Source organism: Penicillium paradoxum (assembly GCF_028828445.1).
Source record: "Penicillium paradoxum strain IBT 22861 chromosome Unknown utg000004l_segment0_segment0, whole genome shotgun sequence".
Classification (NCBI taxonomy): Eukaryota; Fungi; Ascomycota; class Eurotiomycetes; order Eurotiales; family Aspergillaceae; genus Penicillium; species Penicillium paradoxum.
Genome location: NW_026643182.1, coordinates 297,426 through 324,160, shown reverse-complemented (window position 1 = coordinate 324,160; position 26,735 = coordinate 297,426). Strand labels below are relative to the sequence as shown.

The window sequence follows — 26,735 nt, the reverse complement described above, 5'->3', positions numbered from 1 at the left end:
TAGATACCTACAATATGTGTTGCTTACGGGAAAACAATAGTTGATAAATGAGTGTATTCGTGCGAATTTCGCAACTAAGATCAAGACACAATGGGCGAAATAACAAAATCTCGCCCCAGTGGGTAGATAAAGCAAATATTGTAACCCAGAGAAACGTAGATGCCTTCTGCAAAGCCCACTACAGAATAGAAAACGAAAAGCCAGATTCCACTGTAGCTAATGGCCAGCCACGGGCTTGGGTGTTATCTGCTGTCGTGGCCTAGATAGCCTGGACATCAACCCAGAACCGAGTATCATCACTCTGATACTTGCTATCGCTCTCAATTTGCTGCTGGATCCAAGCTATAGCATTGATGTACGCTGCCCATAAAATTAGCCGAGTGACACCCATGAGAAATCATATATCTGAGCAAACTCACCATTGATGTCATCAGTGTTAGGGTTGTTAATACCGGTTTCTCCGTTGCGGTGGCCACTGAACCAAACTTCATACCCATAGTGGTTCTCACCTTCATGGCGGGCTTGGATGTCCTTTGCCAGGTCCCAACTAGCAGCCGAAGCATTAGCCAATGTACATTTGAGCCTAAAAATAGCACAAAAGCCTTACTTGAGAACGGCACCCTCATCGACCTGGCCCAAGCTCTTGCCCAGGAATTGAGATGCAGAATGTCTCAGGATGAACCAATTCTGCTTGAAGATGCCGAAGTTGGTAGCGTCACCTGTCTTGCCGTCACCTGAAAGTATAAGTGTTAGCACGTTCACTGGCATGAAAAATTGAAATTTTGCACATACCGTAGGTGTAGTCCGTAGTCATGGTCGTGCTAGTATTTGTTAGCCCAATTATCATGCATGCAAACCGAAAAAAAGAGAAACTGACGTCTCCAGCATTGCAATGGCCAGATCACGGGTGTTTCCACCCGCATTTACAACTTCCTGCTTGCGAGCTCCAAGTCCGGCAATAATTTCGGTACCGCGATCATCAGCGCGAGCCGCGAGTACTTTGGAGCCTGCTACCGGAGACGAAAGCACCGCAGAGACGAGGGCCAGGGAACTGAAGACAGAGAGGAGCTGCATCTTGTAATGAGAAGAGAATGCGATTGTAGATTCTGGATTCTGGATTTGTGATGTCGAAAAAGAAATCCGGGGACCAGCAGCTTCCTTTTATATTCTTCAGTTGGCGAACTTTATCCTTAGTCTGAGGAATTCAAACGGGGTAGTCGAATTGGCATCTCTCTGTCCGTGTGAGAATCGGAAAAGATCATCTTGTTTCGAAGCTCGTTGCGTAGCATCTCGGGGCTTTCCTTGGTCTTCGAATTTGGCAACTGAGATGCGACTCCGTCTTTCTCCTCGTTTGCTCCGTGCGGACGCTTTCTGCATTGAGATGGACGGTGTTTCAAGTACTTCATCCCTTCCAAGACCTCAAACAACAGGAATGAGACATCGGAGTGGGGTTACACTTGACTAGTCCGTAGAGAAGCAGAAAATCACAATATGAACGAAGCACTGGAGCAGGATATCTATAAAACCGAATAAGTCGATATATGATATGGGGCAAAGATAACGCGTCGGCTCAAGTGGTCTTTACTTAATTGTTATCTTTATCTAACAATGCGTAGATAGAGGCCTATTCTTTACATCATGGTAGATAGGCAAAATGACCCCTCTATCATCTAAATGCATGTACAACAATGTACCTATACATAGATATGCGGAGAAGTAAAGCGGAGCTCTTCGGGCTACTCGTTTCAATCGGGCCTCCGCCCACGACCAGCCCAAACAGGCAATTCTACGGAACGGATGTGGAACCTCCGTGGCCCTTTCGGTGGATCTACATTGCATTAGCGGCAACCTTGCAGCATCTACCCCGTACAGCCACCCGTGGACAGTCTTCAGAGGTCCGGTTTGTCATCAGTGTGTTTTCATTTTTATGTAGATTGGACGCGTAATGATTAATTCAGGCCAAATAAGGGCCCAATCCTTTTTACATTGTGCACTGCTGATATAAAACGCCCCATTCTGCGCTTTCTAAAACCGCTCAAAATCAAATGTGTCTTGAAACATCAGTTAGGAACTTGTCTTGCCTTTGAAACAAGAACATGGCTTTTTTCAAGCAGCCACTATCCACAGGGTGGAAATTCAAGGATCGAGACGATGGAGCACTGAATTCATGGATGTCTGTGCCGATAGTGCCTTCAACGGTGCAGCAGGACCTCATTGCGAACAAGAAGTTAGGCATTCAATACACCTGTGGCGTGATTCTGACTAAATTCCCTCTCTGATAGACTCGCTGATCCTTATCTGGGCCTTAATGAACTCAAAGCACGCTGGGTCAATGAGAAAGTCTGGGTGTATCGACATGAGTTCCAACGACCAGAAGTCCCTGCGGGTTCAACCGTGGCGCTGGTGTTCGACGGCTTAGACACCTTTGCCTCAGTAAAGCTCAACGGTGAGACAATCCTTGAATCTAGCAACATGTTCCTCGGCCACCGTGTGGATATCACAGAGCTCTCACGATCATCCGGGGAAACAAACGTGCTAGAGATCGAGTTCGATTGCGCTTTGCTGAAGGCACGCGAGCTACGCAACGAAGATCCAAATCACAAATGGCAGGGCTTCAACGGCGATATGGCTCGTTTAGCCGTGCGCAAGGCTCAATATCACTGGGGATGGGATTGGGGACCTGTTATTATGACGGCCGGAATCTGGCGTGAAGTGCGATTGGAAGTCTACTCTGCGCGGGTAGAAGATCTCTGGCCGCAGACACATCTTGCGTCTGATCAGAAGTCGGCGACTGTTACGGCAGTTGCTAAAATCGATGCTTTCAACTCAGAAGGCTATACGGCTCGTTTCAATTTGAAGTTGGGTGGACGCGAGATCTCACACCAGGATATTGCCGTCAACGCAGATCAACCAACTGTCCAGGCTACCTTTGAGGTCAACAATCCTGAACTGTGGTGGCCGCATGGCTACGGCTCTCAGACCTTATATGAAGTGTCAGTATCACTTTTATCTGCGGACAGTAAGGAGCTGCACCAACTGTCTAAGAACTTCGGCATTCGGTCCGCCGAGGTAGTACAGCAGCCGGATAAACATGGAAAGTCGTTCTTCTTCCGAGTGAACGGAGTGGATATCTTCTGTGGAGGCTCTTGTTGGATTCCTGCCGACAGTCTTCTCCCAAGTATCAGCGCAGAGCGATATCGGAATTGGATCCAGTTAATGGTAGGAGGTGGCCAAGTTATGGTGAGGTATGATTGAGCATGTCGCATCAAAAACGCTAGACAACATCCTAGATCTTGGAGACGAGCTAACCTTGGACACAAACAGAGTATGGGGCGGTGGTATTTACGAAGACGACTCTTTCTACAACGCCTGCGATGAGCTCGGTGTGCTAGTATGGCAGGACTTCATGTTCGGCTGCGGCAATTATCCAGTGTGGCCCGCACTATTGGAATCCGTACGACAGGAGACAACGTACAATATACAGCGGTTGCGACACCACCCCTCTATCGTAATCTACGTTGGCAATAATGAAGATTACCAAGTCCAGGAGCAGTGCGGACTCACTTACGACTATGAAGACAAGGATCCGGAAAGCTGGCTGAAGTCCAACTTCCCGGCTCGCTATATCTACGAGAAGCTGCTGCCGGAAGTGGTCGCAGAGTATTCACCGAGTACTTTCTACCACCCAGGAAGCCCGTGGGGTGATGGGAAGCTCACGTCTGATCCCACCGTGGGAGATATACATCAATGGAATGGTAAGGGAATCTACCCCAGAACCGGATTTTGACAGGACTTCTACTTAAATATCTTGGCTAATGATAAATCTACAGTGTGGCACGGGTCCCAAGAGAAATACCAAATATTTGACACCTTGGGAGGCCGCTTCAACAGCGAGTTCGGGATGGAAGCCTTCCCACACATGTCGACTATCGACTACTTTGTGGAAAACGAAGCAGATAAACACCCGCAATCACATGTGCTAGACTTCCACAACAAGGCCGATGGGCACGAGAGACGGTTGGCAACTTACATAGTAGAAAACCTCCGCACGGCTACCGATCTAGAGGTCAGTTATTGCTTACATCCGATCCAATCAGCAGGAAGGAAGAGTTCGCTCACAGTCCACCTAGACATACATCTACCTCACACAGGTAGTCCAGGCTGAAACGATGATGTTCGGCTACCGTGGATGGCGACGACAATGGGGCGATGATCGAAAATGCGGCGGCGCACTGCTCTGGCAAATCAACGACTGCTGGCCCACAATCTCCTGGGCAATTGTGGACTACTTCCTGCGACCAAAGCCCGCGTATTACACAGTCAGACGGGTCATGCAGCCGCTGGTAATTGGCATCCGACGTGAACACCACGACTGGAGCGTGGCGCACGCGGTGCCCCCAACAAAGAGCCAGTACGAGATGTGGGTTGCCAGCAGTCAACAAGAAGAGCTGCGCGGAACTGTCGAGCTGCGCTTCCTATCGATAGTTACCGGTGGGGACCTGCGCGCTCCAGCTGTTTTCGCGGACGTCGCAATTACCGCTAATGGCACTTCGGAAATCACGAGCGGAATCATTGACCATATCTCTGAGCCCGAGCCACACGTTCTGGCCGCGCGGCTGTGGGTGGACGGCCAGATTGTGGCCAGAGACATCGACTGGCCACAGCCATTCAAGTACCTCGATTTCTCCGATCGTGGACTCGAAGTGACACCCGAGCCAGGGACTTCAGCTGACCAGCAAATTCTACGGATCAGTGCACGGAAGCCGGTGAAATGCCTTGTGTTTGAGGAACGGGAGAATGTGCGGATTAGTGACAGCGCTATTGATGTTGTTCCGGGCGACGAGCAGGTGGTCACGGTCACAGGGCTTAAGGAAGGTGACCTACCGCTGGGATACCGTTATCTGGGTCAATAGACGCTTGAAAACTGGGAAACACAAGATCAAATCCTAGCATATAGTAGAGTTGTTAGCTAGACATACAATTCAGGGATTCGGTACTCATTGACTTATGTGTTATAGGATCAAGTAACGGCTGTGATTTGCGTAGACAGAGCTGCTCCATAGTGCCTGTCTAAATGAGAAGCCCCATCACGTTTCCTCACATGACCTGTTTCTCATCTTCGAATCTCTCTTCACCTCCCTGTACAATCCCATCAATTCCCCTGCTGACATGGGCTCAACAGTCCACCCGAAGCAACTTTCTATATGACAGCTGGGTAACAGATATCCATGGAAATCCGTGGATCACCGTTAACTTCCATCATGACCATCAGAATCACTATCAACCGATGGTTCTGCGTGTTGGTACCAAAAACCAAATCATAAGAGGTAAGCTTCAATTTATCTCGTGGACACACTCTAATCTGATTTTCAACAAAGATGTGAGCTTTATACGCATCTGACCATATGGCCAATCCAATACTACCCGGAGTCGCCTTTACTTAGTGCCTGAACGACGGAACCACTATTCAAACCGGTTGTTGGCGTGTCATAATCATCTACAGCGGACATAGCTCAACATCATTGGCGATGAGACCCCTCTTGGGTTGGTGATGGGAGGGTACAACATGCAGTGAACACAGACTGTGGCCATACCAAGCCAATGTCACGCGAGATGCGTGGGAGTACGCGAGGAGATTCGCAAATCATACACGAGTTGGAGAGTACAGCGGGCCATTAGCAGGGTTGATCTGGGGGATAGTCACTGCTGAGACTGGTCCTTTTTCTTTCATATTTCAGACCCCCGTCAACGCTGTGATGCATGGGTTCCAAAGTCATTGCCCTGCTGTATTACAAAACTCGCTACAATGAACATAATCTCGCTGAAATAAACATATAGAGCAATTTGATGATATAAAAAGGCAAGAGAAGCTCTTCATTTAGGCCCTTTTCTTTCTGGAAGTTGAATGGGAACCAAATCATTTTTGCTGATGGGCTACACTCTGGTTACAGCATGGGCAACTGAAATTAATCACACGTGAATGCCAAAAGACTCACCAGAAAATTGATTGATAGCCGGGCCGGTTTGTAAATCAAAGTGTAGTCTCGCACACGTGCGGTATCTCCTAATTCAAGGAGGCCAGGGGCACTGGAAGAACTTTGCTCGTCTTGATGGGTGTTCTAGACCTCAGATTATTCGGATCCTCCATGGCGCTACGATGAAACTAGTGAGAGTTAAAAAAGGAAATCACATGAAAACCATATAAAACGACACAAAACGCAGATGCTTCGAGACTCATCGATGAAAAAGGGATTTGTTTCAAACTGGGTCGTTTAAGAGCGATGAGAAAGAGGAGAAATGGCAAGACAATCGAGCCGGACCGCCTGATCGCCGATTGATCTCCTGTGGATTTGGAACGTTTCATGGGGCTGACAGTCATTTCCCATCATTTGCAATATCTCATATTGCTCGGCACGTCTCCTCTGAGCTCGTTCCTACGGTATCCACTAGAGATCATTAGCCCCATGAAGACATGCTCAACATCCCGAGATCGGCCTGCAAAAAACCAAGGAGACGATGTCGGTGGGGCGGGTGTCAGGATGGAGTCAAGATGGATTTATGGCCTCATCACTATAGCATGAGGCATAAATTGGAGAATTGCCTCAGCGATGTCATATTGCAGGTTTCGAGATTAGTTCAAGACTCCGACAATGCACCCTCCCCAACTGAGTAGCTTCACGAGTCATTGGGGGGTGTCGAGTACTCCGTACAAGTACAACGTCGTAAGGAAGATGTCGTTCGCCGGCTTTAAGCAGTAGCCCAAACTCAATTTCCCCGAAGGGAGCGCCGATCCTTACCCGTCTCGTCAAGGACCAGGCGGAGAAAGCCGAGCGCACAGACCATGCGAGTCATCTCCAGCTTTTCCAGGCGGCGATCGGCGTTCACCTTCACTCTGGGGTAAACGACCATCCCCACTGAGAGGGGGGCAGGTAGCTACCACCATTCAATAGTCAGAACCGAAGGTGAACCGATATGTAAACTTCCGTTTTAGTCAAGGACATCTCCGTGACACTTCCGTCCGATAGATAAACGAACATACCTACCTTTCGATCTCCGCAAAGGAGAGGGAAACCCCCAGTTCATTGCGACAAGGGAATAAATGAATCAATTCACCCACGCCCTGTTCTACCAGAGTCGAGCTGTCCGATTGAAGAATCATAGGTTATATTCCTCCGAAAAATCATCATGACAGAGCATATTCACCCGGGCCAACGAGACGAGAAAGAAGATGCAGGTGACACAACGCACGAAGAACACAAAGAAGGCGTCAAGCTAGAGACACTCCAGGGCTCGGTGGCTTTGGACATCGCCAGACGGACCAATCCCCCGAATCCCTGGAGTGTTCAGATGAGAAAGCTATACTTATTCTTAACGGTGGCGTATCTGTGCTCAGCACTAAACGGTACGAAAACCCTTGATTGCCAAGGCGAACTCTCCGTCGCTGACTTAGTCTAGGATTCGATGGCTCCCTGATGGGTGCATTGCTTCCGATAGAGCAATTTCAAAAGACCTTTGGCGTTGGTTTGGTCGGGTCGAAAGCGTCCCTCATCCAGGGGATGTACACCATTGGAGGTGTCTCCGCGCTACCGTTTGTGGGCTTTTTCCTGGATACCTGGGGTCGACGATGTGGCATGTTTGTGGGATCCTGCGCTGTGATCCTCGGCACTATTCTTGGCGGTACCGCCAACCATATGGATCAGTTGCTCGCCAGTAGATTCTTTCTTGGTAAGAAAGGGAAATTTCACCTCATTTTTGATGGCGTTGCTAATAAGATGTTGTAGGCTGGGGATACTCCTTGGCATCTTCTGCAGCGCCCGCGTATGTCGTCGAGATGAGCCACCCCGCATACCGCGATCTCCTGACCGGTCTGTACAACTGCCAATACTTCGTCGGCGCCATTGCGGCCTCGGGGGCTTGTCGTGGGTGTCTGAGGTTCTCGGATTCCCTCGCGTGGCGCATCCCCATTTGGTGTCAATTGATTACCTCCAGCATGATAGTGCTCACTGTTTGGTTCATACCTGAATCACCTCGCTGGCTCTATAGTCATGGGCGCCGCGAGGAGGCCTGGGATGTTATTATTAACTACCACGGTGAGGGCTCGCGTGATAATGCCTATGTTCATCTTCAGGTCCGAGAATATGAAGATGCGATCAACCTTGAAGGCTCGGACAAGCGAGCTTGGGATTTCAGAGAACTTGTTAATTCGAAACCTGCCAGATGGCGTCTCATGTGTGTGGCTATTGCATCTTTCATGAGCCAATGGGCACAGGGCGGCGTCACTACCTATTATATGGGTGGGTTGTTACGGACTGCTGGGATCACAGATACTACACGAGTACTAGATTTCAATCTGGGATACACCGTCCTTTCTGCTGGAGGGGCCTATCTGGGCAGCTACATGGGCCCCAAGGTTCGACGGAGACCTATGCTGATTGGCACGTCTATTGGGTGTGGTGTAAGTGGATCCCTTTTCTCTTTGTTTCTTTTCCCTGTCGATGCTCTCCACTGACTTGAAATATGCAGCTTTGCTTTGCAGCCCTCTCAGCCACAACCGGGGTGTATGACAAGACCCTAGACACAAAAACGGCCACCGCCTCGATTGCCTTCATCTTCCTCAACGGTTTCTGTTTCAGCTTCGGCTGGACGCCATTACAGGCCATGTACGCCGTGGAATGTCTCTCTTATGAAACCCGTGCCAAGGGCATGGCCATGTTCTCGGTCTTCACCAACATTGCCTTACTGGTAAACCAGTTTGGAATCGGAAATGCAATCGGCGTCATTGGCTGGCACACATACATCCTCTTGGCTGGTTGGAATATGGTTCAGGCAGTGTTCATTGCATTCTTTGCAGTTGAGACGAACAAGCGCACCCTCGAAGAACTCGCGGATATCTTCAATGCTCCTAACCCCCGGAAGAAGAGTACGGAGAAGCAACAGATCTTGGTTTCCGAAACTGCGGATCAGGTGGTGGAGATTAAAGGTCCATAGACTGGTTGGGTGTAACAGATTTGACCATGATTCCTGTGGTATTCTATTTGGAGGAAGTATTTTTGTCAATGTTAGATATTGAGGATAGAACATGGTTCTCTAGATAGGGAATTTGGGCAGAATGAGGACTCTCTGCATCGGTCTCAGCCAGTGAAGATGCGCTGACGCGTTAGTACTTCAAATCCTAACCTACACCGTAGATTTGACTGAGGGGTCGCTGTTTCATTGTCCACTATGAAACATACAGAGGTGAATGCGGAGTGTTTCGAGATGGTGTGTTGAATGCAATGCGCAATGATTGTCACATGTCTTGGCTGGCCGGTGCCGTGTTCGCGAAAAGCGATAGCATACCGTTGAAGTAACTTCTTCCCAGAACATCCCATCGAGTTCGGGATTCTTGCCTTGGATTGACAGTGATGAGCCGAGAGCTGTGTGTAAAGATGATCCGCGCGAGTGTTGGAGGAAGTTGGAAGTCGATGACTCGGAGAAGGTCCGCCTAGATCCTCCCCGATTGGGCTTAGCGCCGCACACTCGTATTGGCAAAGACCATCTGGAGGCAATTGGGCGCGAAGAGCAGGGATCTTAGCAACGTTTAGCAACTTGGATACCGACGCAAAAGTCCCATTTTCCCCTGAAAGATTCACACATGTTGCACCCCGCATTGAAATTTGGTGAGCTTGCATGAACGTCATGTATCTTTACCCCGGGATTCTCACGTTGTCTAATCTACCCCGTGGGATTTTAACTCGATCAATGCGACTTGGATGAAGAGTACTTTATCTATATTGCGCTCGTCTGTGGAGCGTTGCATTTCATCCCGCATTTGATTATCCACTTCCAAGCTGCTCTAGGGCTCTTGGTGGATCCTCTCGGTCATGTTTATCGCGTTCAAGGCCCAGGAAAATGAACAGGGCCTGCGGAACCCTAAGCGCAAGAGGCGGAGCGAAAGGCTCAGCCGACGGGGCTCTACGCCTCAGGCTTGCACATCATGTCGTCGTCGCAAAATCAAATGCGATGGCGAGAAGCCCTGTGAAGCATGTCGGTGGTATAAGAAGGCCGAGCTGTGCTGCTATGCGGACGCTCGAACATTGCAAAGGTAAGGGGGAGGAAAAGTACAAAAGAAAAGGAGCTATACATGATCCCCGTGGCTCAAGTTTGGACACAGAAACTGATCGAAATAGCAACTCGGAAAAAGTGACAACACCGTCAGTCGACTATCGAGGCACATTGGAACGGCTGTTTCCGCATACTGCCCCCGAAAATATTGTGCATTTGTCAAGAGATAAACTGTTGGAATTGGTAGGCACGGGCCGATCCCAATATGCACACCATCAAGATTCATCGACTATTTCCGCGTCCATAGACACACATCCCTCTGTGTTGTCAATGGAAAGACCTGGTCTAGAATCCTTGCACACGATACCGGCGGAGCAACTCGATGAACCTCAATCTGGCAGCGCCACGGACTCCGGTGGACATATCTCAGACGACGTCAACGCGCTATCCTTAACGCCTCGACCTCCTACCTCCTACCTAGGGGTTTCATCTATTCAGGCCGCATTGAAAGTTATTGCGTGGATTCACCCGGAAATTAACTCGTATTACTCACGCCCATTATCGAAAAACCAAGGCGACCAGTCAGCCGACCAATTTCCCCCGTCGCTGGATACACCTCAGTCTGGGCTCCCACCCACGGAAACACAGCTGCTGGATGCATACTTTGCCAACTTCCAACCGTTTGCGCCACTTTTGGATGAAGAAGCATTCCGGACGACTCATCTCGTTGGGTTTAGAAAGGATGATCGATGGCTCGCATTACTCAACATTGTTCTCGCATTGGGCAGTATCATGACCACCGGTGCCGATAGCCATGCCTATCAGGGGTATTTTGAACGTTCAATGAGTTACTTGAATCTACGTGCGCTCGGCAATGCTAGTCTCGAAGTTGTCCAAGTCCTAGGGCTGATGGGTGGATGGTATTGTCACTATACTAACCAGCCAAATCTCGCATATGCGCTTATGGGTGCGTCTCTGCGGATGGCGGTCACTTTGGGTCTGCAGCGGGAACCCTCCGATATTCAGTCGGGGCTTAACACCGCGAGATCTGGATTCCAGGAGTTCAAACGTCGTGTCTGGTGGTCACTGACCTGTTTGGAGACCTGGGGCCATGAAACGCTTGGCCGGCCAAGCATGGATTTCTTTGCCCCGAGCATTACTGTGAACTTGCCTAGCCGGCTTGATAAGGTGCACATCTCCCACTCGTTATCTTCCTGGTAGGATGCCGAGATACTCGTTCTAAATTGACTCTCGACAGGAAACTTATCTCGAGATCCTCCCTTTGACAGAAAATGTCCAATTTGTGAAAATTGCTTCGAAAATTCAAGAAGCGTTAGCGGCGCTACCAACCCTAACGCACACGGAGATGGTTGAACTGGATTCGCAGCTTCTTCAATGGTGGCATGATCTACCGCCTGTTTTGAAAGATTACGAACCCTGTCCTGAATCCCTATATTCTGTACGCACTGTCATGCGCTGGCGATTCTTCAATCACCGCATGTTAATTTTCCGCCCAATCCTGCTTAATCATTCCATGCGACGAGTGCCATTCATGGCAGTCCGAGTCGAGGAACGCACCGCCATTTTGAAATGCCTTGAGATTGCTGAAATCTGCATCCAAGACATTTCAACGACGGCGAAATTAAACCAAATGCTTGGCTGGAATGCGATTTGGTTGTTATTCCAGGCCACCATGGTTCCATTGCTCTGCCTATCTGCTAGCATTGCAGACAACGATTCCGGGGCTTCATTTGAAGCTTGCAAGACGCAAGTGGAGACTGCTATGTCGACCCTGGGTCGCATGAAATCTTACGGACTCACTGCAGAACGCTCCCTTGAGGTAGTTTCGGCCATCCTCGCGGCCAACCTGCATGGTACTAGTGCAGATCCGGTTGATGTGAGCGGGACTAGTCCCAGTCCTATGAACTCTCCTCCTCCGGACCCCATTAACACTGCTCAACCAATTCCCCGAGATCGATTTTCCGATTTGACTGCTACTTCTTTCGAAACACTCTCGTCTCAATATATGTGGGAGTATCTGAGCTGGGATCATAGCAATCTCTGGCCTGAGATCTTTGATCCTGATTCCCAGAATGAGAATATGGCATTGTCATTCTTGAATTCCCCTGGGGGGAATGTGTGAGTGGGTGTTCTCATTGCCTCTTCATTGTATATAAGTTTGTTCGCGGAGAATCCAAAAAAGGTCATTTTCGTTGCTGGGTTGATTGGATTAATCTTCCAATCTCCCCGCTATGGTCATCTCGTACCCCTATCAATAAGTGTTATAGTAGTCTTCATGGGCTAGATATATGGAACCTTGGAACTGACCTCCGTTCGATCAACATTATGTCATAGCAACCAGCTCCCAGGGTTGTCGACACACACATTCCCCAATTTTAAGAGACAAGCTGTGCAACGCATCGGTTTGCTGGCGCCGCAAGAACCGATGTTTTTTCGACGCATCATCGCTATACTCTCATCGAGCCTGATGGCATGTGGGCTGCTTTGGGTGTACTTTCACATGAACAGTGTATCTATTGATTATCCATCACAGTACGAACGCATGCACAGCAAAGTATTAAATCTGAGTATTGACTCTGGTACAGAAAACCCTTTCAACGGCCCGTCCAAAGCTCCTCCCACACCTCCACAGTGCATGATCTTTTTACTCCCTACCTACACCCCATTACGAGCAACCTATTTACGGGACACACGGGGAAGGCCTTCTGGGCTCCAGAGCCATTGAGATTTACTCAACCATTAGGGAAGAATATCCTCATTTTGGACGCCGATAGTCGCCCCCTCGATGGTCCAAAGGATCTATTGAGCAAAGCTCCACTAAATGTGGCCGAACTTCCCCCAGATACTAGCGGACGACTGAACCATTTTATGTTCGGCAAGTTTAAAAGTCACTCGATTATCGCTTCGCGACCTAACAAGACCAGCCATGATCCACGGCTACGACTACAGACTCGTCCAAATCCCCAGAGGAATCGGTCGCTCAGGAACATGGACCAAAGTCCCCGCAATCAAAGAAGCCCTCAGACACTACAAATACGTGGTATTCCTTGACGCAGATGCCATGATCCTCTACCCCAACCTCCCCATGGAATGGCTCTTCAACTACTGGAACATAACCCCAGACACTTTAGTCGCCATGGCCCTCGATCCCGAAGCACCCCACAACCGCGACTGGAACGGCAGCACACTGCTCAACACGGGATTCATCATCGCCCAGCAAAGTCCACGCACCCACGACCTCTTCGAAGCATGGGAATCCTGTCCCACTGAAACGCGCTACCCGGGCTGTCTGAAATGGAGTCGCGAGTGGGCGCATGAGCAGTCTGCGTTCGGGAATCATCTCCGGTATGATTTTAATGGATCGCAGGATATTCGGGTTCTTCCTTGTGCTGAGGCAAATGGGTGTCCTGAGGTTGCTGCTACGGGGTGTGTTGGGGAGCTTGTGAGACATTATTGGGGGGATAAGAGATCCCTACCGGCGGCTGTCGGGGATGGCATTTTGCAGTATTTCTTGTCGCAGTTGCATGGGATCTTTCTTCAGAGTTCGGGGGCTTTGGTTGTTAATATGACCGAGCGTGAGTTTTCATGAGAAGTGCAAGGGAGGGGGAGTAAGAGCATCTCGAGTGTGGAAGGGGATTTTGGACACATTTGCATGATTTGTACAAATGAAGGAATCACTAGATAGTTGACCGGCTCTTTTGTAGGTATGGTGAAGGTAGTTGATTTTGGTACTTTTGGTACCTTGGGTCGTACTATCAGTGCTTTTGTTGGCTCCCTGCGTACCCCAAATATAGTCTCATTGTGACTTCAAATTGGCCAGGTTGTCAGGATAAAACGAGATTTTGGAGAACGGAAACAGCTCCCTTGGCTGTATCTTGGCATTTCTGCATCCCGACCTGTGAGTGACACACTAATCACACAGCGGCCTTGTTCTATATCAGAAGCCCCCGGCGCATAGAACCAGGCCGGTTATTGCCGGAGGCCGGTAGCATTCCGGCCTCCGAACGCTAGGGAAGCTAAACCTGGGGTAGTCCACCAATCAGAAGGCGGGATCTAGGGATCTCCGCTTGGCGGCACATGGTCTATAGAGCATCCATCATGACTTGAGCAGACTACATTGGGCATTCATCTATAATAGATGGGCATTGAATGGCTAATTACTTGATTATAAGCATTTTTAAGCGCCTAGCTTGATATTGGCTACCATATATTTCCATTGAATTCGAGAAAATGCAGTCAAATTGCCTTTTAACCATGTTGCTGTATTAGGCTTAGCGTTGACCCGTGACCTTCCAGTGCCCTTTCTCAGTGGGTAATTGTATAGTTCACCTGGATGGATAGATGGGTGTCAAAATGCCCTAGTTTGGGTATATATACTCATATAATGTGCTCTGAGTATCTTACGGGATAGATAGTGTCCATTGGCATCATGCAGCGGCGGATGTCACCGGGTACACGCTACTTTCTATTCTCTTTCGTAATGGGGACTTGAGGCCGGAATTGATACCGGCCTCAAAGTATTATAAGAATCTGCTCCTCACCCGCCCAAATCCCCAGAGTTGCAAGTCTCTATTCATCACTCAAGGTCTTCTGCCTTCTGCCTCTTCTTTTCCCATTTATTTCTCCCACTTCTTTGCCTTTTGCCTTGGTCTTTGTCCTTCTATACATCATATTCCGTGTACTACAATACATATCGTCACCCCCTTACCAGTCTACTGTGGACACATTCTCTTCACTTTCGCTCGATCATATCATCATGACTCGAACTCAAGTCCCTTACCCCTCCCCTGCTACTCTGAAGCGGTTCCCTCACATCCATGATGACCCTTCAACCATCTCCCACACCCTTGACCCATTCACCATCACCACTCAGACAGGCTTTTTGCCCTATGAGACTGCCCCTGTTGATCTACCAGAGGCTTTTAGTGCCCTGCTGTCCCTAGTCAACCGTCTCCCTGTCGTCAGGCTCGATGGCAAGCCTGGTCTGCTGGCCACCTATGAGCTTGGCCCTGCTGTCAAGGCCGAGCTCACCGACCTAACTGATGAGGTTGAGAAGCTTGTTCTCGCAGATGGCTCCCCAGATCGCTTCACTATTGCAGCCGTCTTTCGTGACTACACCTTCCTGGCTTCGTCGTACTTGCTCGAGCCATGCTGGGAGCACTGGAATAAGAACCCCGAGGGCGGCTATGGACTCGGTCGTGATGTCTTGCCTAAGTCTGTTGCTCGTCCCATGTATCGCTGTGCTGAGATGTAAGTTTTCTCTTCATGCTTTTCCTTTCCTATATCCTTCTTTATACTCTTCTTTATCAGATAACGGCATGGCTAATAATGATGTTCAGTCTCAACCTGCCACCCTTCATGTCCTATGCTGCTTCATATGCTCTGTTCAACTACACTGTTGCTGACCCTGCCAAGGGTCTGAGCGAGTACTCGAACCTTCGTCTGATCCGCTCCTTCGAGAGGGGTCTCGACCCCAAGAGCTCTGAGGCTGGCTTCATCCTGACTCATGTCGACATGGTGAAGGAGACTGGTCCCCTCATCGGCGGAGTCCTGAAGGTCGTTGACTCTCTTGAGCAGCATGGCTCCCGACAGGAAATCAACGATGGATTCCGAGAGATCCTAAAGTCAATGGAGAAGATTGAAGAATCCATGGAAGGCAAGTCTCCCAATCATTCCAACCACCTCAACCGTTCCAAGAACTATCAAAACTGACACTCTGGTAGAAATGTGGGGCAACTCCAAGCCATCAGAATACCTTTCCTTCCGCGTCTTCATCTTCGGCATCACCAACCAATCCATGTTCCCGAACGGTGTAGTCTACGAAGGCTGCGAAGATAACAAGCCCCTCTACTTCCGCGGCGAAAGTGGCGCCAACGACAGCATCGTAAGCAGCCTGATCCACCTTTGCTCAAGGAAATGAACCCCAACTAATCCAACAGATCCCTCTATTGGACCATCTCTGTGAAATCCCCATGCCCGAAACCCCCCCTCACCAAAATCCTCCACGAATTCCGCGCCTACCGTCCCCTCCCTCACCGCGAATTCCTCACCTACATCCGTGAGAAATCCGAAGAAATCGGCGTACAGAAATACGCCGTCCAAGATTCCGAAACTGCAGTCCTCTTCCTGCGCACCCTGAACCACATCCGCAGTTTCCGCTGGCGACACTGGCTGTTCGCGCGTGAGTATATCATTCGTCGTACACCGCATCCTACCGCTACCGGTGGTAGTCCTATCGTCACAGTGAGTATAATTCATTTCTTTTCTCTTCCCCTGTATAATTCAGGTTTCTAATTAGCATCTCCATCCAGTGGCTTCCAAATCAACTCTCTGCTGTCATGGAGCTTATGGTCAAAATCTACGATACTCATCTTGCCCCCAGCGATGTTGCGGATAGCGATGCAGACCTCGTTGCAGTCCACAGAAAGCAAGTCGAGCCTATGATGGAGCTGGTGCGTGATCAGAAGGAGAAATTGGCGAGGGAAGTGGAGCGGTGGTGTCAGGAACGTGGGGTTTAGATAGGTAATTGGGATAGGTTTTGGGGGGTATTTCCGCTTATATTGGTGGGTTTGGATTTTCGGCTGGCTACTCTTATTTGATTTGCTATACTTCCATGAATCCGGTCATGTTAGTGTTATAGCAAAGCTTTTTGGTCATACGATCTGGTTCTTTGATTCTCGTGTGTGTAACTGTTTCATGGGATTGTTTGTTAGCTTATGTCTCAGCCGGTTCAAGTCGATGTTTCACCATTCGCTCGCTTGGGTTCCTTTCTTATCGAGTGAGAGCTCCTCAATTTTAGAGCTGACGTGCCCGGGGAATAGGTTCGGGGGATTTTACTTCTGTTATGTATCAGCTGATACCTATGTCGCGGTCTGTGCTATAGAGTCGTTGACCGCATTTTTATTTGGACGACTAATAGCCCTAGGGACTACCATTCGAATAAAAATGAAAGTAGATAGTTTTAAGTAAAGCTACGCCTATCGGGATCCTACGCTATATTCAGTTGGAACTAGGTATCATTGCTTATTTCGTTATCATAAATACACAGGCCTTGCCCCATACGCCTTCCTATGCCTCGAGAAAATTGCGATGAAAATAAGAGGAAAGTGAGAGAAAAAAAAGTCAGCCGGAATTGATACTCACTACTGAGTAATGATCCTCAGTCCCTTTGTTCGCCCGTAATCAATGGCATCACGGGATATACTGTCGCATCTCTTGATAGTCAATGTCTCGAGTTTTGGAACACTCGAGTCCTCCTCGTGGGAGTCAGCCAACATGCGGACCGTGCAACCAGTGATTCTCGTCTGTGATAGATCCAGAGCCTTCAGGTTCGGCAGTCTTATGCACAGAGCTTCGACGCAAATGTCGTCCATGGCAGGCATTCCCGAGGCTCCGATCTCTGTGATGTTTTCTAACTCCGGATTGGCCCCATCGGGGTCGGAGAGCAGATCAACCAGATCCGGACCGATCAGGTTAAGACAATCGTTCACGCAAAGAGTTCGAAGTGGCGCTTTGCCATGGAAGAGGAAGAGGGAAAGTGTGTAGGGGTTGACCCAAGGTGCGTCGTTGAAGGTGAGTGTCCTCAGATTTGGGAGTTCGTTCTCTGCAGGTATCAAGATCTGCGCGCTACCGTTATCCGCGCGTTCGATTGATCCAGAGTCTAAACGCAGTTCCTGGAGGCTGGCTGGGAGGATTGAATAGAAATCGGGTTGAATGACCGCGCCTCGCAGCTCTAGCTGGCGGATTTGCGGGAGACTTTGATCCTCCTCCACGGGATTGAATCGAAATGATTCCGAGAGCGCAGGGTACCAGATCAACCGCAGTTCCTCCAGGTTGGGGTATACAGACTAGATAGTGTTAGCATAAGTTTTGGTGACTAATTTCAGAGAAAACCGACAGATCCTAGTCCTGGAACCACATCAAGATAGTCCCCGTTCACGCTAGGAAGAATTCTTTGGGTAGATGCGATAGTGAGACTCTTCATGTTCGGGAGATTTTGGGGCCACGGGGGCGGTGGTGACGACCTGGTATGGCTATCCCAAACGCGAGTGAATGAAGCCTTTTCAAGTTTCGGAAGCGCGGATAGGATGCTGCCAACATATAGATGAGGAAGGCTGATCTCTGGTCCACATGAGAGGCTCTTCAGGTTTTGAAATTCCTTGATTCTCGGATAGAATTCGTGGGTTTCGGTGTGAGGGGCTAGAAATGCTAGATGCTCTAACTTGGGGCATCTGCTCATCATGTCAATCACCTTTGGGATGGCAGAGGGCGCAATATCCGTGATGGTGGCAGCGGTTACTTGCGCTCGTGATCGATGGATGTAGTTCCGGATAGATGTCCAGGGTACACGAATTCTCGCGCCAGTGAGGTCAATATTCATCCACAGGCTAGTTAGCCCGATCAGAAAGTGTTTCCAACCTTTGCAGACCCGCAGGATTGCTCTTGATGCAAAGATCAGCTGATGAATTGGAAATCGAGGATGAGGTACTTACACAATCTGCTTGAAGGAAAAGGATTGAAGGATCAGGTCTGCCATCTCTAGTGGCAGGGCTGTGAAGGGATCACGCCGACTTCCTCCAGCGAGCCTGTCCTGCAGTTTCTTTAGTAACTGTGTAATAACCTAGAAGTTGTCAGTCAGTCAAGAATCGGATGAAAGCTGGTGAAAATTTGAAGGACGAAAAGATAGACACCTACTTTACGCCCTGAGTGGTTTGCTGGAAGTTTTTGGAGGCCATATTCGTAGATGGATACAGCCTTGTCAAAGTTTCCGTCCAGGCATAGCACCTTACCGAGGCGCAGATAGCCCTATGTCAAATCAGCCATGGTTGGGACAAGGCAAGAATGGCTCGAATTGATACTTACACGATCCTCATTAGGCGCAAGCTTGACCATGGCTCTAGCATCAGCGCGGGCATGACTGTACTGTGTCAACTTGGAATAAGTGGCGGCGCGATTGTCATAGATCCCAATATCCTCCGGGTTTGCTGCCAATGCCTGATTAGATGGACGGTTAGCCTGACTTGAGATGAAACAAATAAAGAAAGGGCGTACCTGAGTGAAGGACCGAATGGCGCTTTGGAAATCACCAACTTTGTAGGCATTTTGACCCGCTCGTTGAAGAGCGACTGCTGTCTCAATGTCAGGTTTCCTTTTCGGTGCCAAAGCGCGCATTAAACGCGTTTCTGGCTTTGAAGCCATGGTGGAGAGCAGTTGGAGACACGGTAGGTGAGACTTAAGAAGTGGAGTGACAGGAGGTCGCTTAATGCCACGCAGAGAGGAGATGAGAGCCGGTGGTTGGGTATAAATCTAATTCCACGTCAGCTGATGTATTCCTACGCACTATAAATTACGTCACGCTTTACAACACAAAATGATCGCCCACAGTCTCCATAGCTGGATGCTTAGCAGCTTATCTAAGCTTTGTAGTCAATGCCTCTCAATGACATCTATTGCGGTGTTACTACCCCGTACGTCGTAGATAGGTGCGTACGTAAAGGACCGGAACGTACTAATGATTCGCGTCTTTGGGACAATCGCGACTCGGTTCCGCAATCAAAACCGGCAGAATCGGACCGCTACGCTCGCCGCTCAGTTTACTGCGCACCTGGCACATGGGGCGCCCCGTAACATCTGTGTTTACTATCTTCCCCATTCGGCATCCGAAGCCGTCTGCAACGACAAAGAAAGTGATCGCTGCCATGGAGTCGCATAACCTGCAGGCAGCTTCGACGTACGTCAACAATATTTTGCTAGCAAGGGGCCTGCTGAAAAGCGGTCGCGCTATCGATTTTGCCGACCCAGAAAATGAAGATGGGGGAATCGATGGCACCATGGCTCGTGTGATCAACTTGGTCAACGATCTAGTATTACGACGAGACGTGCGTGTGGTACTCTTTTGTGTGAATTGTATAGTCATTAATGAACCTTAGCGTGAGTCTGAACATCGTGAGAGCTTGTCTACGACGATTCGCACGCTTCAAGTCAGCGAGGTGGAGCAAACTGCGGAGATTGTATGTCCTCGTTTCCCTCCGTTTGCGCAGCGCGCTAACATAGAATTCTTCTGCAGGGAAAATTGAAGACGAAAACATCCGAGTTAACCCGCTCATTGGCTCTAGCGGAAGCGCACGAGCGCACACTGAAGTCAAACATGTCCAGCGCCGAAGCAAACATCCGAAGCCTTAAGGAACATGTGCAGCGCATGAAGAGCACAGTTCAACAAGTCCGAGCGCAATGCGCCAATGATATTCGCAAGCGGGATCTAGAAATGCAAAAGCTGAAATCACATCTGGCTGAGAGGCAAAGAGGCAGACGGGAGGGTCTCAGTGTGACCACTATCAACATCAATCCTACGTTGGATCGGTCGCGCCTTCAAGCTAGTGGCGGAGAGCGAGTGAATGACCCCGGATACAGCTTGAAGCAGGAGACGACCGAATTTTTGACGGAATTGTGTCAAAATCTTAGTGATGAAAACGATACCCTGATTGACCTTGCGCGCAACACTGTTCATATTTTGAAGGATCTACAAGGGCTGCCCCAGGCCGATAATGGGGCTGGCGAGAACGAGCAGTCGAGTATGGCTGCGAGCACGGGCGCGCATAAATCTTCTGTCGGGCCCGTTACTTCGCTTCCCACCTCGTGTGAAGACCTCACTGTTCAAATGGAAGCAGTTCTGGACCACCTACGAACACTGCTCACAAATCCCTCATTCGTGCCTCTGGAAGAAGTTGAGGTTAGAGACGAAGAGATCAAGCGACTGCGGGAGGGCTGGGTGAAGATGGAATCTCGTTGGAAACAGGCAGTGACCATGATGAGCGGCTGGCAGCGACGTCTTACTGACGGAGGAGACTCTATCCAGGCTGATGAATTGAAGCGCGGCATGAACCTTGACCTCAGCATTAACTCGACCGAAGATACAAGCATTCAGAGCGTGCCAGATTCTAACCCCATCCCAACGATCCTGGAGGACCAGAATGAAGAGGAAGAATTGAGCGAACCAGAGGAGAAAGTCCCGGCTGTTATGCCCAATATGAAAATGCGGTCCAAGCTTCGCAAAGTACCCGAGCGACCAGATCGTGTTCTGAGGGAACGCAGTGAAAATGCTATCACAAAGCGTCCCCGGAAAGTCTCATTCACACCAGGCTTGCAAGGTTCACCATGTGTGGAGACAGCCGACGACGAAACCCTCCAGATCAAAGCTTATAAAACCGAAACTGTGACCCGGAGGCCAACGAGGCGAAAGACCGAATCCAAAGAATCCCATCAGGTATGCAACGAGAACGATTCCCCAGGAAATTCCCAAGGAGATCCCCAGGACTAATTTCACCCTACAGCCCAAGGTCAGCGAATCATTAAGCGTACATCAAAAGCTAGCTGCTGTCGAAGATGAAGCCCGCGCCGCGCAGAGTGAACTTAAAGAGCGTGAATCACGAAAGCGCAGCCGACCTGAGAAGGCTTCAAAGCCGGCGAATCGGCGTCGAAGTACCCTCACTACTCACGAGCTTGACGATCTGATGGGCGTGGCCCGGTGAAACAAATTGATACCCCCCTAGGCGCTGTACTGTACATACTTCCAGCGCACATGTAAATATGGAGTTCTTTGGTTTTCAAAATCGTGTACAATCGACATGAATTCAATAATCTTTCTTTCGGACTTCAGTTGGACCTCGGTAACTTAGCTTTCGGCTTCTCCGCATCATATGCTATGTTTATTTGAACACTCACCTTTACCCATCAACCTCCACAGGAAACAATTCCCCCAATTCTTGGGCTCGAGAATCCAGCATACCCTAGGAGTATCCTAAAACCCCCCCCTGGTCATCCAATTCTTCTAGGCTATATCCTACCTCAAAACATCCCCGCACCAACCACCACCAAAGATGTCCCCTCCCACTGGTTCAGATACATTCAGAGGCTGGGTCGCCCACGACGCCACCAAACCCCTTACCTACACAACCTACACTCCAAAACCATTCACCCCCACCGACGTCGAAATCTCCATCTCACATTGCGGCATCTGCGGCACCGACCTCCACACCCTTCGCTCAGGCTGGGGTCCAACAGACTATCCCTGCGTTGTCGGCCACGAGATAATCGGCACAGTGACACGCATCGGCAGCGCCGTCGAATCCCAATCCACCCCACAAAGAATCCGCATCGGCGACCGCGTCGGCATCGGTGCACAAAGCGATGCCTGTCTGCGCGCAGACTGCGAGGCCTGCGCCGATGGCGAAGAAAGCTACTGCTCCCGCATGACGGGCACATATAACGGGCGCTACGCAGATAAGTCAAAGTCCTTTGGCGGGTTTGCGGACAAATGGCGCGGACCGGCGCATTTCGTTTTCCGGATTCCGGATTCCTTGCCGTCTGCTGAGGCAGCACCGTTGCTTTGTGGGGGGGTTACTGTGTTTGCGCCGATGCGGAAGCACGGCGTTGGGCCTGGGAAGACGGTGGGTGTGATTGGGATTGGGGGGCTTGGGCATTTGGGGATTTTGTTTGCCAGGGCAATGGGCGCGGATCGTGTCGTTGCTATCTCGAGATCATCGGGGAAGAAGGCGGATGCTGTTGGTGCGCTGGGTGCGGATGGGTTTATCGCTACTGCGGAGGAGAAGGGGTGGGCGAAGAAGCACTCGCGCACTCTGGATGTCATCCTGTGTACTGTTTCTGCGCATGATATGCCCTTTGCGCAGTACTTGAGACTGCTCAAGCGGGATGGGGTTTTTGTGCAGGTTGGTGCGCCTGAGGAGGCTTTGCCGCCGCTCATGGCTTGGAGCTTGATTCAGAAGAGTGTTAAGGTTACTGGGTCGAATATTGGGTCGCCTAATGATATTCGTGCGATGTTGGCTCTTGCGGCGGAGAAGAGGGTTTTGCCTTGGATTCAGAAGAGGGACATGGCTGATGTTAACCAAGCGCTGATTGATATGCATGAGGGGAAGGCAAGATATCGGTATGTCTTGCAGAATGGGTGGAATCAGGCGAAACTGTAAAGCTCGGAAACTTGGAGTTGAACAGTGTACATGGCTTAGGGATATAATATCAGAATGTACATATTGGCTTGAAACGCATGTCTCAAGCTGAGACTGCATAGATTTACAGCATCAAAGTTGTCTAAACTCTTGATCGGGAACTTGATACTGATACTCTTCAATATAGTTTTCCACATCTTGAATCATAGGTAAATCGGAGAAGATTCCGATAAAGGTGACTAGAGACCCAATGCAGAGCCCTAACTGACAGGCAGTACCAAGAGGAGATACCTTTCTACCACAAGCACTTCTTTTCTCTTTCTCTATTTCATAGCCCGCCAGCCCAGAGATCACAGGAGGCACTATAAGAATAAAAGTCCAAAATCCTTGTGCTTAGTTCTGCTCTACCTACTAACCTTAGTCTTTATCTATGTCACCCTGCCATTCCGGAAACAATGTACTCGAACTGTGTTAGGCTAGATATCTTCTAATTATAAGGATACTATACTAGAGTGAACAGAGGTCTATGAGTTTGCAGGCTTCGCCAGACCCTTACGGCAGACGATAAAATTTATCAACTCAAGAAGGCAAGGATCCTAAACGCATGCACTACTGTAGATTCGGTTGTAGTAGCTTAACGACAGCCTCGTCCCTTCCCTCAACGGCCCACATTAGCGACGTCGGGCTATCTATATTATTCAACTCGATTTCGGCTCCTCTCAAAAGATAGATGGGAGCATGTACATTCCATCGGCAGCATCTGAGATTGCAGTTTCCAATTTGGACAAAGTGGCTGGTTTTCTGGTGAATCTGTCACTCGATCAAGAAAAATATGAACAGGCAGAATATCAAGATCAGCAGGATACAGGGAATAAATTACAGCAATCTTTATGTCTATTAGCGAGGATTTGCACGGTTCGTAGTCCGGTCTGCCCTCATTTACAGGGAATTCATCTATTGACGAACCTTTAATCTTTCCAATCACTCTTTCAAGTCGAGTGAAGAAAGCACGCCCTCTGCTCGCTTTTCAACGCTCCATCCAGGAGTTTCTAGTAGCCGAGATACAGTGTTACCAGATTACCAACCCATGGTTACTGAGGTCCATTATAACTACCTATTGCTAGGTTCACTTATATGTAGCTAGTTTCACCTAGGTATCTCAACAATGACTAGGTGTTTTTCAACATTCCCCATCAATATGAACTGTGGCAAAAAATCGTCTTATAAAGATCTCAATCATCAACCTGTTTCAAAAAGTTAGATCCAAGGATCTCTTTCATTGCCCACTCAACCAGTGGTCTCCACTGATCGTCCAAAATCGCCCACACGACCTTTGAAACTCTGGCACACCACTCATCAAAACACCAGCGATGTTTCAAATATTGCAAAAGCACACCATAATGCGCAAGCATAACTAGTGCCAAAGGTTCCCGCTGGCGCAGTAACTCCATAAACCGGGCAGGTAAGCGAATCGCCCACCTCCCGGCAATCGTATTCGCCCTCATCCCGCTGTAGCACCAGCTGAGCATTTCCTCCAGATTCACAATAGCTCCCTTGTAAACCTCCAGCTCATGATCCCGATCCCGTGCCCCGCATACTTCATTCGCCTCATGTAGCCGTCTAAGCATGACACCTGTCTCCTCGGGAATCGGTCCCCGAACCTCCTCCACCTGTAAAATCGGACCGAAGGAGCTTTGCTCCAGGAACTCCCGAAAATCTCGCGGTGCAAAAATAACCTGCTGCACGCCGCGCGTCAATACGAGAACCTGGTACAAATCATCGACGGAGGACCAAGGATCCTGTGCGTCCGGCGTATGCGGGAATGCAAACGTGTAGATCACCACGATTCCCGCAAAAGCAAACATCGCCTTAGCATTGGTCTCATTTACATCGCCCAGAAGCTCCCGGAACAGCGCCAGCGCTTGGTTCTGGTGCGCGACGGCACGGTTGAGATACGATCCCCGACGAGACGGTTCGGGGCCCGTCCGCGCGAGATGCAGCGCTGACAAGGCCAGGATGCCGTGCATTAGAAATGGGTGCGAGAGCGCCTCTTCGGGCACATAGTTGCGCCAGATTGGATCGGTGCGCTCGCTGCGTGACAGCGTGTGGAACGTTGTGTTGCACCACTGCATCATCAGCTCCAGGTCGTTGAGGTTCAGAGCGGGCCCCGCTGATGTCGCTGCATTTTCGCCAAGCTGGCTTAGGATCCCGAGTGAGTCTGCTGCCTCTGTTCTGGAGATTGAACTCGAGGATGACCGCACGAGTCCTGGCACCGGATCGGCTGGCTGTCCGCTGTCGGACCCGAGCGACGAGCGGATTGCAGGTGACTCCTCATTTGCCCATAATAGCGAGCTTGATGACCCGTACTCACATTCGGAACGACGCTTGGCACAGTTGGAGCAGGATGGTCGGGCTTCATCACACTGTAATGGATGAGTGTACTATTCTTGTTTTTATTGTTTTGTGTTGGTCCGTACCTTCACTCGCCGTCTTTTACATTCTGTGCAGCCGTGGCGAGATTTCCGATGCGGTCGTCGGAGGGCCATAGTCATTCAATTAGGAATATGGCCATGGCTTGGATTGGGGGAAAATAGAAAAATGAAGCTTTTGAGATATTTTGGTAAAAGGATTTGTCCCTTTTAAAGGGCAGGCAACAGGATTCGATTCCACAGTATAGGATTATGTAACGAAACCCTGTCGATCAAACATCGAAAAAGGCTTGTCTTCGCTCTGAAACATATTGGTCTTGCACTGCCTCGTTGCCCATCGGTAGTTCGGACCTTTTGATTTGTCCGTATAAGTAGTCCAGCACACTTGGACGAATCAAGTGATAGGGGGGAAAAAGAAATTAAACCATTGAATCAAGCTCAATAAACTTGGGCAGTTGTGCCGAGGGTATCATAGCTAAAGTAACGCTACGGAGTAAACAAACCGCAAATCTCACCCTCCAGCCACTATGTATGTCTGGAGCTTCGTAATCGTGTGATATGCAAAACGCCATAAATGAAACCTCGGGTCTTGGCTTAACATCCTCCTCCGCCTGCTGCTGCCCCTGATGCCCCACTTGCAGAAGCTGCTGCACTATTTCTCGCTCGTCGCGCTTTCTCGAGCACAGTAATTCCTGAGATGAGTGCCAGGAGATTGAACCGCGAGCCGAGATTCTGGTAGATATCCAGGTGGCCGGTTGTTTTGGAACAGATGCTGCCAGAAGAAAAGACCGCCACGACGGTCTGGCTGGACTCTTCGACCAATTTATGATTTTTATAGCCATTGCCAAGCGAGTGGGTTCGTTTCCAAGTGAATTTCCTTTTTGTGCCGTCGTCCATCTGCATGCGGAACCAATATATGCGCTTCGTAAAGCCTTGCGCGTGCAGGTACTCCCAGTTCATCTTGCCGGACTGTTCGGGATTCCCTGTACCGATTTCACAGTCTGAGGAGAAGTGTCGGAACTTGCAAACTCCCACGATGGGTCCATTGGAGTCAGAGCTGCGATGTAAAGTAAGATCCGGCTTTCCTGGCGTGAAGGATGAGTTGTTTACGTGGAACAGGCGTTTTTTGGTTGGTGTGCTGACATCGTAGTCATGGCGCCAGAAGCTGTGCGTGATGAGATATTGAACAGCTGGATTCATGATGGATGTGCAGGACTAAGAAAGTATATTTCGTGTTGAGTAATATTCTTCCCTTTCACAACGGACTAGATGTTGCATT

General features: G+C 49.6%; 11 protein-coding genes across 11 annotated transcripts; 7 read left to right on the top strand and 4 right to left on the bottom strand.

Moving 5' to 3' along the window:
* Positions 1-259: 259 nt before the first annotated feature.
* On the bottom strand, positions 260-1,074 carry N7457_003892 (uncharacterized protein; the record flags this gene model as incomplete). Its single annotated transcript, XM_057174937.1, has 5 exons — positions 260-360; positions 420-547; positions 608-734; positions 793-821; positions 878-1,074. The coding sequence occupies 5 exons, from the start codon at positions 1,072-1,074 to the stop codon at positions 260-262; spliced, it is 582 nt and encodes a 193-aa protein (XP_057031984.1).
* A 1,022-nt stretch (positions 1,075-2,096) lies between these two features.
* Positions 2,097-4,913, top strand: N7457_003891 (beta-mannosidase; the record flags this gene model as incomplete). Its single annotated transcript, XM_057174936.1, has 5 exons — positions 2,097-2,227; positions 2,283-3,245; positions 3,325-3,755; positions 3,831-4,066; positions 4,131-4,913. The coding sequence occupies 5 exons, from the start codon at positions 2,097-2,099 to the stop codon at positions 4,911-4,913; spliced, it is 2,544 nt and encodes an 847-aa protein (XP_057031983.1).
* A 2,272-nt stretch (positions 4,914-7,185) lies between these two features.
* Positions 7,186-8,988, top strand: N7457_003890 (Major facilitator superfamily domain general substrate transporter; the record flags this gene model as incomplete). The annotated part of the gene is made up of 4 exons (XM_057174935.1): positions 7,186-7,402; positions 7,456-7,725; positions 7,782-8,455; positions 8,524-8,988. 4 exons carry the CDS (start codon positions 7,186-7,188, stop codon positions 8,986-8,988), a joined length of 1,626 nt encoding a protein of 541 aa, XP_057031982.1.
* Positions 8,989-9,863: 875 nt separating this feature from the next.
* N7457_003889 (Zn(II)2Cys6 transcription factor) lies at positions 9,864-12,187 on the top strand (the record flags this gene model as incomplete). The annotated part of the gene is made up of 3 exons (XM_057174934.1): positions 9,864-10,084; positions 10,170-11,232; positions 11,303-12,187. The coding sequence occupies 3 exons, from the start codon at positions 9,864-9,866 to the stop codon at positions 12,185-12,187; spliced, it is 2,169 nt and encodes a 722-aa protein (XP_057031981.1).
* Positions 12,188-12,991: 804 nt separating this feature from the next.
* On the top strand, positions 12,992-13,654 carry N7457_003888 (uncharacterized protein; the record flags this gene model as incomplete). Its single annotated transcript, XM_057174933.1, has 1 exon — positions 12,992-13,654. The coding sequence occupies one exon, from the start codon at positions 12,992-12,994 to the stop codon at positions 13,652-13,654; it is 663 nt and encodes a 220-aa protein (XP_057031980.1).
* Positions 13,655-14,821: 1,167 nt separating this feature from the next.
* Positions 14,822-16,583, top strand: N7457_003887 (indoleamine 2,3-dioxygenase family protein; the record flags this gene model as incomplete). The annotated part of the gene is made up of 4 exons (XM_057174932.1): positions 14,822-15,315; positions 15,405-15,725; positions 16,005-16,308; positions 16,377-16,583. The coding sequence occupies 4 exons, from the start codon at positions 14,822-14,824 to the stop codon at positions 16,581-16,583; spliced, it is 1,326 nt and encodes a 441-aa protein (XP_057031979.1).
* A 624-nt stretch (positions 16,584-17,207) lies between these two features.
* N7457_003886 (Leucine Rich Repeat domain protein) lies at positions 17,208-19,263 on the bottom strand (the record flags this gene model as incomplete). Its single annotated transcript, XM_057174931.1, has 6 exons — positions 17,208-17,912; positions 17,963-18,506; positions 18,558-18,685; positions 18,760-18,870; positions 18,928-19,059; positions 19,117-19,263. The coding sequence occupies 6 exons, from the start codon at positions 19,261-19,263 to the stop codon at positions 17,208-17,210; spliced, it is 1,767 nt and encodes a 588-aa protein (XP_057031978.1).
* Positions 19,264-19,676: 413 nt separating this feature from the next.
* On the top strand, positions 19,677-21,593 carry N7457_003885 (uncharacterized protein; the record flags this gene model as incomplete). The annotated part of the gene is made up of 4 exons (XM_057174930.1): positions 19,677-19,943; positions 19,995-20,075; positions 20,132-21,328; positions 21,396-21,593. The coding sequence occupies 4 exons, from the start codon at positions 19,677-19,679 to the stop codon at positions 21,591-21,593; spliced, it is 1,743 nt and encodes a 580-aa protein (XP_057031977.1).
* Positions 21,594-21,941: 348 nt separating this feature from the next.
* On the top strand, positions 21,942-23,048 carry N7457_003884 (NAD(P)-dependent alcohol dehydrogenase; the record flags this gene model as incomplete). The annotated part of the gene is made up of 1 exon (XM_057174929.1): positions 21,942-23,048. The coding sequence occupies one exon, from the start codon at positions 21,942-21,944 to the stop codon at positions 23,046-23,048; it is 1,107 nt and encodes a 368-aa protein (XP_057031976.1).
* Positions 23,049-24,259: 1,211 nt separating this feature from the next.
* N7457_003883 (Zn(II)2Cys6 transcription factor domain-containing protein) lies at positions 24,260-25,579 on the bottom strand (the record flags this gene model as incomplete). The annotated part of the gene is made up of 2 exons (XM_057174928.1): positions 24,260-25,450; positions 25,505-25,579. The coding sequence occupies 2 exons, from the start codon at positions 25,577-25,579 to the stop codon at positions 24,260-24,262; spliced, it is 1,266 nt and encodes a 421-aa protein (XP_057031975.1).
* Positions 25,580-26,050: 471 nt separating this feature from the next.
* N7457_003882 (uncharacterized protein) lies at positions 26,051-26,656 on the bottom strand (the record flags this gene model as incomplete). The annotated part of the gene is made up of 1 exon (XM_057174927.1): positions 26,051-26,656. One exon carries the CDS (start codon positions 26,654-26,656, stop codon positions 26,051-26,053), a length of 606 nt encoding a protein of 201 aa, XP_057031974.1.
* Between the last annotated feature and the right edge of the window lie 79 nt (positions 26,657-26,735).